General features: G+C 45.3%; 1 protein-coding gene across 1 annotated transcript in view; it reads left to right on the forward strand.

The window, feature by feature from the left end:
* The window catches only part of KCNT1 (potassium sodium-activated channel subfamily T member 1), a 324059-nt gene that overhangs the window by 72819 nt on the left and 238046 nt on the right, over positions 1–13194 (forward strand). The window contains 1 exon segment of the mRNA XM_075324674.1: positions 4253–4396. Coding sequence (XP_075180789.1) covers positions 4253–4396 — 144 coding nt within the window.

Raw genomic sequence — 13194 nt, forward strand, 5'->3', positions numbered from 1 at the left:
TATGGACCCCACTGGTGACACAGACAGAAGAGGACCCCTGTGTAAGAGCAGTATATGGGCCCCACTGGTGATACAGACAGAAGAGGGCCCCTGTGTGAGAGCAGTATATGGGCCCCACTGGTGACACAGACAGAAGAGGACCCCTGTGTAAGAGCAGTATATGGGCCCCACTGGTGACACAGACAGAAGAGGACCCCTGTGTAAGAGCAGTATATGGGCCCCACTGGTGACACAGACAGAAGAGGACCCCTGTGTAAGAACAGTATATGGGCCCCACTGGTGACACAGACAGAAGAGGACCCCTGTGTAAGAACAGTATATGGGCCCCACTGGTGACACGGACAGAAGAGGGCCCCTGTGTAAGAGCAGTATATGGGCCCCACTGGTGATACAGACAGAAGAGGGCCCCTGTGTGAGAGCAGTATATGGGCCCTATGACGTCGCATTACTCATCAGAATAGGCAATTTTACCTATTTTGGAGGCGGATGTGGCCCCCTCATGTCTTGGCCCCGGTTGCCCCAATGTTATGTCCGCCCCTGCGTCGTACCCCAGGTCAGGTAATGGCAGGAGACGGGCGCGGCTGTGCGGATGCAGATATTCTTCTTTTTTATGGGAATCCTATCGCTTTGAAGCTGATGAGACTTTTCATGGCCAATTAGTGGTAAATCCGTCAGATCAGATGGAACTTGTCGTGTTTCCGCCATCGAAGAATTAGTTTTCTGTTGCTGATCTTTAATAATTACACCCCAGGGCGCTGATGTTCTGCTGTTGTTAAGCATCAGACATGTAATGTGTGTGGTCACTACCATAGGAATGTCTGGGGGGCTTCCTGTGCTGGAATAACCCCCCACCCGCCCACCCCCTACAGTGCCAAAACCAATACTGCCCCCTGATATTGCCTAATCCTCCGAGGGAGATAACCCTTGAAAAGCTAAGTCCTTCCATTCCTCTCCATTCAGATGAGTCTGGGCCATGAATGCTGCCCACCCTGTGATGCCTGTGAAGGGAAATCCTGAGAGATGATGATAATTATGACGTTTAGTCATGTCAGTCAGCTTACTCCATGTCACCCCCTCCCTTCCCACACAGAGATTCCCCTCAGATCACTCAGCATTTGGGAAGGTGTCAAATCCAATTACACTGCCAAGCCAGAGGAAGACTTCCCCCTGAGGGGATATGTCCATTCATCAAGGGAGTGGGTGGGGAACTGGAAAACCTTGAAGCTTCAAAGGGATCCAAGACCCTCGTTCCCAGCAGGAGTTCATATTCCCGACTCTGTAACCTCATACACAGTTATGATATTACCGTGCATCTGAGCCATACACCCCTTACATCGTTAAAATTGGGACTCCGAGCTGCATCTCTGCATACCCTCGAATTCTTTGTCGCACCCTGGGGCGGCGAGATACATAGAACTGCAAGTAGGAGACCGGTAGAGGAGTCGTGCTTGGACTCCGTAGGCAGAGGGGACACAGATGGATCTGATGACACCAGAACCGTCCCAGTCTGGAGTTGCGGATCATATTCACTTTGGGATATTATTTTAGACTCAGGACAGGGGTGGGGCAGTACACCCCTGTGAGGTCACCAGGGGGGGGGACATGGATTGTAAGGGGGGGGGGCATTTTTGGCCTGTCTTTACTCGGGCGTCCTGCGTACTATACACATGTGAGAACGTACGTCGAACCCTGGTCGAAACGGTGCCCCCCCCGTGGCCAGACGCATGAGATAACTGCTTGATCTAACTCTGTTTGTGACCCTGTCTTGTCTGTAAATGTACTCTGCCCTATATATATATATATATATATATATATATATATATATATATATATATATATATATATATATATATTTCTGTAAATTCCATATTGTATATCTTGTTGTGTCTAGTGTGCCCTTTATGGCGATTAAAAATATATAATTTAATCTTGGGCTGTTCTGTTATCTTGATCCTGCATTCCTGCATTCCACGTCGGTGAGCTCGGCGTAATAGTTATCGTAATTGATTGGTGGCAGCGAGTTTATGCCAATGATCATTGTGGGGCGACCAGTGAGATCTGGGGAGGCTTAGATATATTCCGTCCTCAGAGGTCGGGGGAATATATACCCTTCAATCATCGGCATAGTAGAATAGCAGTCTCCTGGCTTATTGTCGGGCAATTTCATAATTGGGCTCACTATAAGAGGGGCACTAGAGAGCGAGTCACGGGCTCTGTCGGGTGGAAAGGGGGGTGTTCCTTCCTCTTCCTCCCCCCTTTTCCTGACAATGCCCCCTAAGGGCTTTGCCCTCTGGATGTCTCAAATTCATAGAATTGATCCAGGTCCCCTCACTCCAGTGTTGGGTGGTCCGCAGCATTGGGGGCGATGTGATGACCACTGTTACTTCTGTAAAAGCATATGTTTCCTGTTAAGGGGTTTTCTCATTAACATAAAAAGGTGAAATTGCAAAGTTATTGTTAAAAATAGCACCTGTGATGCTCGACACTACGAGCGGTATGAATAGGATAGTCAGACAAGCCGAGATCATTAGCTAGGAGGTAACTTATAAGGTCCAGGGAGCAGATAGAGACATGGTCAGGAAGAGGTCCGAGGTCAGAAGCCGGGAGGTAACGTATAAGGTTCAGGGAAATTAATGGGGGACTGGAGCATTTTTCTAGGAAATTTTCAGCAAAAATTTCCATCACACGAGCCGGACCCCTCCGTGTGTCCCATTGAGCTTTTCGAGCACCTGAGCATGGTAGTGCCCGCTCATAACTAGTTACCAGTACTGAGCATGGTAGTGCCCACTCATCACTAGTTACGAGTTCATGAAATAGCTGGGGTAATTTTTAGACTCCCTTTGATGTAAATGGAGGGAGCACATGAAGGGCGTTTTCTGGGGAGAGGTGTAAGTTGTGTACATACATTACATTACTGATCCTGAGTTACCTCCTGTATTATACTCCAGAGCTGCACTCACTATTCTGCTGGTGCAGTCACTGTGTACATACATTACATTACTGATCCTGAGTTACCTCCTGTATTATACTCCAGAGCTGCACTCACTATTCTGCTGGTGCAGTCACTGTGTACATACATTACATTACTGATCCTGAGTTACCTCCTGTATTATACTCCAGAGCTGCACTCACTATTCTGCTGGTGCAGTCACTGTGTACATACATTACATTACTGATCCTGAGTTACCTCCTGTATTATACTCCAGAGCTGCACTCACTATTCTGCTGGTGCAGTCACTGTGTACATACATTACATTACTGATCCTGAGTTACCTCCTGTATTATACTCCAGAGCTGCACTCACTATTCTGCTGGGGGAGTCATCTATCTTTCCATGTTTTTTTTTTTTTTTTTTCATTACAATCTAGATTTCACAATTCTGCAGTTTTCAGAGCTGAAATCGCTCAACTCCTCTACTTGTTTTGATTTTGCGTGATGCTTCTTACCTGAGAAGAATTTAATGATGGGAAGTGTCATCCTTACATTGGGCACTGTACACACCTTTCCTCTCCATGCTCCACAGCTTTATAAGAGCTGAGATAAGCTTGTTATCAGTCACATAGCAGAATTGTGAATGCAGCTCCGAAGTATATTTATAGGATATAATCGGGTAATCTCCTAAAAGTGAAGTCCTTGACTTGTCCTCTGCTCTTTTGTGTTGGGTGGTGATGGTTTCGCCTCCGTTGTGCCGGCTGTGGCTCCGCTTTCCCCGCCGGTGCCAGGTTCTGTACCGCGATCCACCCCTGCCTGCTGCTTCTCCAGCTCAGGTGTCTCGGAGGTTGGCTCTGCCCACAGTGTATTCTCCATACTGTATACAGCCATTCCCATATTGTACAGTGCTGCAGATACCAGCACACGGCCGCTCGGATGGGTACAGTCCTCCAGCACCGGCGGGTATGATATGCTGCCCATTAACCCTTTCTGCAGAGCCGGTCTAGTATGGCACAGCCCATGCACCACCCCCACCCTCTCCAGAGGTTGTAATGCTTCCTCAGCTCTCGGCTACGGCTGTCATTGCATCTCTGCTTTTTGAGGCTGCATCTGCTCCGTCTGCAGCGGGGAGGGGGGAATCCCTGGTCCTGTACCATGTCTGGCACCATCTCACCCTAATGTAAGGCTCAGTAGCAGGGCGGGGGGCTGAGAGCGCTGAGGACTCCCTCATAGGGGTGGCAGTGTTGTGATTTTATGCATCTCCCAGCAAACTTCCAGTCACCACCTCCTCATCCTCCTCTTCTTCTTCCCTGTTTTATAGGCTTGCACCTGATAAGAGCGGGGTCATCCTAGACATCAGCGCCCTGAAGATGAACGAGCTGGAGACCGAGGTCCCACCGCTGCCTCCAAGATACAGATTCAGGGATCTTCTGCTTGGGGACCAGACCTTCCAGAATGATGACAGGTAAGGTTGGGAGACTGGGGTGAGAGTTGGCGTTGTCCATGGTGCTGAACCTCCCAGAATTGGTAAACGTGGGGTTGTCTGTATTCAGGTTGTCCATAGTGTTGAACCTCTAGAAGGGTGACCGATAACAAGGGGTCTTGTATATGCCCATATGGGAGCTATCCAAGGTTCTGCACTTCCCGATAAGGGGTGATAAGTTGGTGAAGGTCTAGTATGTGTCTATATTGGAATCGTCCATGATACTGAACCTCCCAGAAGAAGACAGTTGGTAAAAGTGGGGTTGTGTGTAGTTATTCAGGTAGTCCATAGTCCTAGAAGGGTGACCGGTAAGAGGGGGTCTTGTATGTGACCATATGAGAGCTATCCAAGGTTCTGCACTTCCCGAAAAGGGGTGATAAGTTGGTGAAGGTCTTCTATGTGACGATATTGGAGTTGTCAATGGTGTTGATCCTCCTAGAAAGGGGGTGAGGAGTTAGACGGGGTCTTGGACGGGACTATACTCTAATTGTCCACGAAGCTGATCCTCCTAAAAAGGGGTTGATGAATTAGTCGTAGTCTTGGACATGAATATATTGGAATTGTCCATGTTGCTGATCCTCTACTGAACTTTCTAGAAGGTTGACTGGTAAGAGGAGGTCTTGTATGTGACCATACGAGAGCTATCCAAGGTTCTGCACTTCCTGAAAAGGGGTCAAGTTGGTGAAGGTCTTCTATGTGACTATATTGGAATTGTCCATGGTGCTGGTCCTCCTAGAAAGGGGATGAGGAGTTAGACGGGGTCTTGGACGGGACTATATTGGAATTGTCCATGAAGCTGAGCCTCCTAGAAAGGGGTTGATGAGTTAGATGTAGACTTCGACATGACTATATTGGAATTGTCCATGGTGCTGATCCTCTGCTGAACCTCCTAGAAGGGTGACTGCTAAGAGGGGCTCTTGTATATGCCCATATGGAAGCGATCCAAGGTTCTGCACTTTCCGAAAAGGGGTGATAAGTTGGCAAAGGTCTTCTATGTGACTATATTGCAGTTGTCCATGGTACTGATGCTCCTAGAAAGGGGGCAATGAGGTCTTGTGTATAACTATGGTTGTTCATGGTGCTGATCCTCTATTTCAAAAAAGTTAGAGGGGGGTATTCTATCTATGTGACTGTATTGGACTTGTCCATGGTGCTGATCCTCTGCTGCACCTCTCAGAAGGGGGTGACAAAAGGGGGTCCTTTATGTGATTATATTAGAGATATCCATAGTTCTGATCCTCTGTACCTCCTATGTACCATAGGTGACTAAAATTGTCTGTGGTGCTGATCCTTTACTGCACGTCTCAAAAAAGTTGAGTCTTGTGTGCAACTTTGTTGGACTGGACTTCTCCATGGTGCTGATCCTCTGCTGCACTTCCTAAAAGCGGGTGATAATTTAACAGAGGTCTTGAATGGGATATTAGAGCTATCCATGGTGCTGGTCCTCGGCTACATCTCCCTCAAAGAGGGTACAGGTAGGAGGGGGGGTCTTATATGTGATTATATTGGAGCTATCCATGGAGCTGATCCTCTACAGCTCCTCCCAGAGGGGGTCACCAGTAAGAGGGTCTCCACTATATGACTTTGGAGTTGTCCATGGTGCTGATCATCTAATGTGCCTCCTAGAATGAGGTTCTAAGTTAGTGGGAATTTTGTATTTGTCTACATTATACCTGTCCATGGTGCTGATCCTCTACTGCACCTCCTGATAGGCGGGGACCAGTGAGAGGGGCTCTTCAATGTGACTATGTTGGAGTTGTCCATGGTGCTGATTTTCCTACCGCACCTTCCGATAGGTGATGGCCGGTATGAAGGTTGCTGTTGATTCTCCGATCTAACTTTCATTGATAACGTCTGGTGATGCCAATGACTTATCCATTGTTGGCTTTGATCTCGAAGCTTACAGCAGTGACGGTTCTGCTGAGGGTTGTAGTGTCTGTGCTTGTTGAGTTGTATTGATTGTGATTTACACCGTGACTGATTAGTACATAAGACGATGGAAACCACTTTTTCCCATGCAACGTGAGTTGGGTTTTGGCACTCGTGGTCAGGTCCGTTCCAAAACCCGCTCCCCTCATATCCGTGGATCGTGTATGGTAATGGGGCTGTAATACCAGTCATACCCAAGGGACAAAAGTGGTGCTGTTGCCAACTGCCTCAGTTTCCTCCCTTGGGGAAACATTGGAAGTCACTCATGGTGGTTTCATCTCTTTACCGAAGACTCCATACAACCAAGTACACATGAGGAGCCTTGGCAAGCCCAAATGTGACCCATTGGTGGTTTCATCTCTTTACTGAAGTCCCCTTCCAACCAAATACACTTGAGGAGCCCAAACTATGGAGTCTTGGTCCTTCTTTGAGAATTCCTCATGGTGGTTTCATCTCTTTACTGAAGCCCTCTTCTAACCAACTACACTTGAGGAGCCCTGGTGAGCCCAAACTATGGAGTCTTGGTGCTTCTTTGAGAATTGCTCATGGTGGTTTAAATTCTTTACCAAAGCCCTATTCCAACCAAATACACTTGAGAAGCCCTGTCAAGCCTAAATGTGACTCATGGTGGTTTCATCTCTTTACCAAAGCCCCCTTCCAACCAAATACCCTTGAGGAGCCTTGGTGAGCCCAAACTATCGAGTCTTGGTGCTACTTTGAGAATTGATTATGGTGGTTTCATCTCTTTACCGAAGCCCTCTTCAACCAAATACACTTGAGGAGCCCTGTCAAGCCCAAACATAGGAGTCTTGATGCTTCTTTGAGTATTGCTCATGGTGGTTTAATCTCTTTACCGAAGCCCCCAGGTAACCAAATACACTTGAGAAGCCTTGGCGAGGCCAAACTATGGAGTCTTCGTGCTTCTTTGACAATCGTGCCCTTTCTTATTTAAAGATCCACGTGTGTAAACTGAGGTTGCTATTCTTGACATTGGGGTTTTGGAGATTTTGGGATCTCCTTATTAGTAGGGAAATGGACATTGTGTAGGAAGAATGAGCTCGGCACTATTGACAGATCTCCAATGACTTGAATATGTGAAGGTGAACCTTCCCTTTAAGGAATTGCAGTTATAGATGGAAGCACGGATGAGCCTGAAAATTTGCCAGAGTCATTGTCACGTCTTTGTGCCTTGTCTTTTCTTGTGAGACGCGAGGTCACAGCACAATATTGTGTCTGTGGCGTCTGTTACGATGGAGCCAATTCTCCAGACAGTAACGTAGAAGATTATTGGAATCTGCACTGCTGTAACTATCAATTAGAGTGTAAATGAATAGTGCAGCTCTCCGGTGAGGTGCCGCGTACAACCGCGCAGGGTGCGACTGGATCCGTATCAACCAAGGACAGGGATCGATGCCATCCTCAGACTCCTCGTTCCCACCCCCAGCCACACAGACAAATAATAAAACTTTATCTGCTAGGGTTTTTACTTATTAGGGCAGAAGTTCCAATGCTCCAGAGCTGTATTTCATCTTTGGAACCACATGAGAAGATGAGTAGGAAAATAGGTTGGTGGCGAAATGGATGGGGGAAACGTTTAGTAGTAGATGGGTGTGCGAAAAGATTGGTAGTGAAATGATGGGTCAATGGGTTGGTTGGTAGAAGGGGGGTGAGAGGTTTGGGTAGATTGGTGTATTATAGGCTGATAGGTCAGTGAATAAGTTAGTTGGTAGATGGGTGGGGGAATAAGTTGATAGTAGATGGGTGAATAGGTTGGTTGGCAGAAGGTGATTGGTAAGGTTGGTTAGTGAATAGGTTGGTAGGCAGAAGGTGATTGATGAGGTTGGTTGGCAGAAGGTGATAAGGTTAGTGGGTGAATAGGTTGGTTGGCAGAAGGTGATTGGTAAGGTTGGTGGGTGAATGGGTTGGTTGGCAGAAGGTTATTGATAAGGTTGGTGGGTAAATAGGTTGGTTGGCAGAGGGTGATTGATAAGGCTGGTGGGTGAATGGGTTGGTTGGCAGAAGGTGATTGGTAAGGTTGGTTAGTGAATAGGTTGGTAGGCAGAAGGTGATTGATGAGGTTGGTTGGCAGGTGATAAGGTTAGTGGGTGAATAGGTTGGTTGACAGAAGGTGATTGATGAGGTTGGTGGGTGACTAGGTTGGTGGGCAGGTGATTGATAAGGTTGGATGTTTAGTAGAAGGTAGATAATGAGATAAGTGGGTGAATAAATTAGTAGTAGATGAATAGGTTGTTTGATTGGTAGATGGATCGGTAAATAGTTTGATGGGCAGATTAGTGGGTGAATAGGCTAGTTGTAGATAAATGGTTGCTAGAAGGTGGGTGATGAAGAGGTTGGTTGGGTGATGCAGTCGTTTGGTAGATAGGTTTTTGAATAGATTGGTGGGAGTGAGGCTTGTCAGAGGTTTGGGGGTAGATGGATGGATCGATTGGTTAGTTGGCTGCTTGGGTTTGGGTGTTTGGGAGCGGATGGTTGGATAGATTGGTGGGTAGTTGGCTGGTTGGGTTCGGTGGGTAGTTTGGTTCGGTGGATGGTTGGATAAATTGGTGGGTAGTTGGGTTCGGTGGATGGTTGGATAGATTGGTGGGTAGTTGGGTTCGGTGGATGGTTGGATAGATTGGTGGGTAGTTGGGTTCGGTGGATGGTTGGATACATTGGTGGGTAGTTGGCTGGTTGGGTTCAGTGGGTAGTTTGGTTCGGTGGATGGTTGGATAGATTGGTGGGTAGTTGGGTTCGGTGGATGGTTGGATAGACTCGTGGGTAGTTGGGTTCGGTGGATGGTTGGATAGATTGGTGGGTAGTTGGCTGGTTGGGTTCGGTGGGTAGTTTGGTTCGGTGGATGGTTGGATAGATTGGTGGGTAGTTGGGTTCGGTGGATGGTTGGATAGATTGGTGGGTAGTTGGCTGGTTGGGTTCGGTGGGTAGTTGGGTTCGGTGGATGGTTGGATAGATTTGTGGGTAGTTGGCTGGTTGGGTTCGTCGGATGGTTGGATAGATTTGTGGGTAGTTGGCTGGTTGGGTTCGTCGGATGGTTGGATAGATTGGTGGATCGGTGCTACGTCTGCTGAATTGTTATACTTTGAGATGTCAGTAGAGCGGAGCAGATGTCCTCCTGGTCTCCCGTCTTCCTCAGCTGGAGATGTCTCCTACTCCGATCCCCGCAATTACAATATCCTGCAGCTTTTTTCTTGATGTCTCCCGGGACGGTCACGTTTTTTTAAATAAACACTTAGAAGTTCTTACGTCTTATTGTGATGAGTCCGGGGAAGTCTCTGGAGACTCTCTCCTACAGAAAGTGCGATTACAATTAGCGTGATCCACCAGACTGCGATCAAACCTCCAATTACCCGGATGGTGGATTCTCAGATATCCTGCCTGTAACAGGAATGTAGCTAATGAGTGTTTCTGGTCTCCTTCCTCTAATATGCCCCGTCCTACACCTCTGTTCATCCTGATCCTCCTGATTTATAAATATAATGGAATATCTGCATTAATAGACTAAGACGCATCAGGCCTATGTGACAGGGTCCAGGTATTGTATGTATCCCTGATTGGGGGCTGTAATGTTATGTGGCAGGGGTCATGATCGCAATTTTGCATGAACAGTCATTATATGGGGATTTGTGACAGATAAATGTGTTATAAATCCATTAAGTTCCTATTAGTGTCTCTGCTCCTTCTCCTTCCATCATATTTTTTGCTCTTATAATTGATTATTACGGTACGGCACGATATGGCGTTATTTTTAACCTTCGTAGCGAGTAGTAGTGATGTTTGCACAGGCGACAATAGCAGCAGGTACTATGACCACAGAGTAAATACTGAGATGTGGCCATTATCTCCGCACACAGGTGTTTGATATCCGTCTTGTTATTTTCACATCATTACCTTCTAAATAAAACCTGGAGGGTAAAGCTATAAAATATCACTTTATTTTGGAAGTTTCCTTACAGTCAGGTGATCGGACTTCCTATGACGCCGCACGGGTAAAGCAGCTTCAAGTAATCCTACAAGAAACACCTCATACACTGTAATACGCCTATTGCTGGATCCGAGGGGGAGGGACATAACAGAGGGAGTTCCCTTTCCAAGCTCCACCCCTGAGGATCCTGGATTGGATAAAACACAGTATATCAATGAGGTGGCCTATCCTTTTGAAGAATTATTAAAAGAAATGTCTGACCTGAAGGATGACCCTTGTCCATGTGCCTTTTTATAAAGATATACAGACAGTAGATAAAATGAGTACACCCTCTTTGAATTCTACGGTTTTATGTTAGGACAGAACATATTTATGTCTTAATAATAATACTACTACTAATAATAATAATTTATTATTATTAATAATAAAGATATAAAGTCATGAGATAAAATTAAGTACACCCACTTTAAATTCTATGGTTAATGTATTAGAACATGATAAAAAAAAGTACAAAAAATATTTATCAACAACTAGGCCAAAATGCTAAAGCATCACTTTATTTTGGATGGTGTTTCATATCCATCTTCTTTATTTGAGATCATTACCTTCTAAATAAAACCTGGAGAACAAAGCTGTAAAATATCAATTTATTTTGGAAGTTTTCTTACAGTCAGGTGATCGGACTTCCCATGACGCCGCATGGGTAAAGCAGCTTCAAGTAATCCTACAAGAAAAACCTCATACACTGTAATACGCCTATTGCTGGATCCGAGGGGGAGGGACATAATAGAGGGAGTTCCCTCTCCAAGCTCCACCCCTGAGGATCCTGGATTGGATAAAACACAGTATATCAATAAGGTGGCCTATCCTTTTGAAGAATTATTAAAAGAAATGTCTGACCTAAAGGATGACTCCTGTCCATGTGCGTTTTTTATAAAGATATACAGACAGTAGATAAAATGAGTACACCCTCTTTGAATTCTATGATTTTATGTTAGGACAGAACTTATTTGTCTTATTATTATTTATTATTATTTTTATTGATAATAAAGATATACAGTCATGAGATAAAATTAAGTGCACCCACTTTAAATTCTATGGTTTATTTATTAGAACATAATAATAAAAAAAATACAAAAATTATTTATCAACAACTAGGCCAAAATGCTAAAGCATCACTTTATTTTGGGTGGTGTTTGATATCGGTCTTGTTATTTTCAGATCATTACCTTCTAAATAAAATCTGGAGGTCAAAGCTATAAAATATAACTTTATTTTGGTAGTTTTATTACAGTCAGGTGATTAGACTTCCTATTACACCGCACACGTAAAGCAGCTTCAAGTAATCCTACAGGAAAAACCTCATACACTGTAATTCACCTATTACTGGATCCGAGGGGGAGGGACATAAGAGGGAGTTCCCTCTTCAAGCTCCACCCCTGAGGATCCTGCATTGGATAAAACACAGTATATCAGTGGGGTGGCCTCTCTGTTTTGAAGAATTATTAAAGGAAGTGAAGGACGTGAAGGATGACCCCTGTCCATGTGCCTTTTTTATAAAGATACACAGTCATGAGATAAAATAAGTACACCCTATTTAAATTCTACCGTGTACTTTTTCATGTTTTTGGGGGTTTTTTCATTATTAACAACTAGGCCAAAATGCAAAAGCATAATGTGACAAATTAAGTATACCCCATGAAACAATGGCTTGTAAGACCACCTATGGTTTTCAGTATGACTTCATCAGTCCCTCACGTTGTTCTGAAGGAATTTTATCCAACTCCTATTTATGATGCTGGTTAATTTTGATTAAGGATAGTGGGCAGTGTTTTCGCCACCCATCTCTTGAGGTCATGTAACAGCATTTCCATTAGGTTGATGTCACTCTAGGTATGGGGAAGTACCAAGTAAAAGGGAAGGGGAAACCCTGTGTCTAGGAAAGGGGGTGATGGTGACCCCTGACCAAACCTACTGCTGGTCCCTGGGGTCCCTCACCACCCTAAATAGGTAAAGCACCTATGTGCCAAGACATACCTGACCCTAGGTATCCCTAGTGCTGGGCCCGAAATGGGGAACGAATGGGATGAGCTCTACATCAACCCCAAAAAACACTATAGAAGAAACAAGGATACACAGGTGGAAAAGCATGAACTATTTATCTACAGATGACTCAGGTAGAAGCTCAGCAAAGTATTTAGCAATGATACCACAGAGGAGTACAAGCCGCCTGCTTGCAACTAGAGCTTGAATGAACTGAAAATATCACCAGCACCAAGGAAGGAAGAAAGGGGTATATAAGCATTAAGATAATGCTGATGATCATCAGCAGCTGGGTGGAAGTTGAGCTCCTGCTGGGTCCAAAAGAGGGAGAGATGAATCCAGCAGGAAAGCCTATACGAATGAATACTGACAGCAGGAACAATAGTCAGAGAGCATTCTGCGCAGCCAAATGCTGTGATTTTCTAGAAACCACATGACTGTCACCCGTGACAGTTGACGTCTGGACAGTGACTTGGCCATTGCAATACTTGAGGTTTTCATTTTTCAGCCATTCTCGTGTAGATTGGCTGATTTCCTTGTGATCATTGTCCTGTTACTTGACCCAGTTTTTGCTTTTGGATAGACGGCCTCATATTGTCACGGGTGTCGTACAGTCCTGTAGTGTCCGGCAATAGAAGGTCACAGTGTTTGGCTGCTCAGAAATTGAATGCGCCTTAACTTTCTATTGTTCCTGCTGTCAATATTCAGTGTACTAGGTAGATAGTTCCTCTGCTGGGTTTTCATCCTTTTCCCTTTAGGACCCTGCGGAGGTCTTCTTCCCTTCAACTGCTATCTGTATTTCCCCTTTGGATTTAAATACTGTAATTTTCTTTGAACTTGTGCTGGTGATATTCAGCTACTTAACAAG

The sequence above is a fragment of the Anomaloglossus baeobatrachus genome, chromosome 9, assembly GCF_048569485.1.
Source record: "Anomaloglossus baeobatrachus isolate aAnoBae1 chromosome 9, aAnoBae1.hap1, whole genome shotgun sequence".
Taxonomy (NCBI): Eukaryota; Metazoa; Chordata; class Amphibia; order Anura; family Aromobatidae; genus Anomaloglossus; species Anomaloglossus baeobatrachus.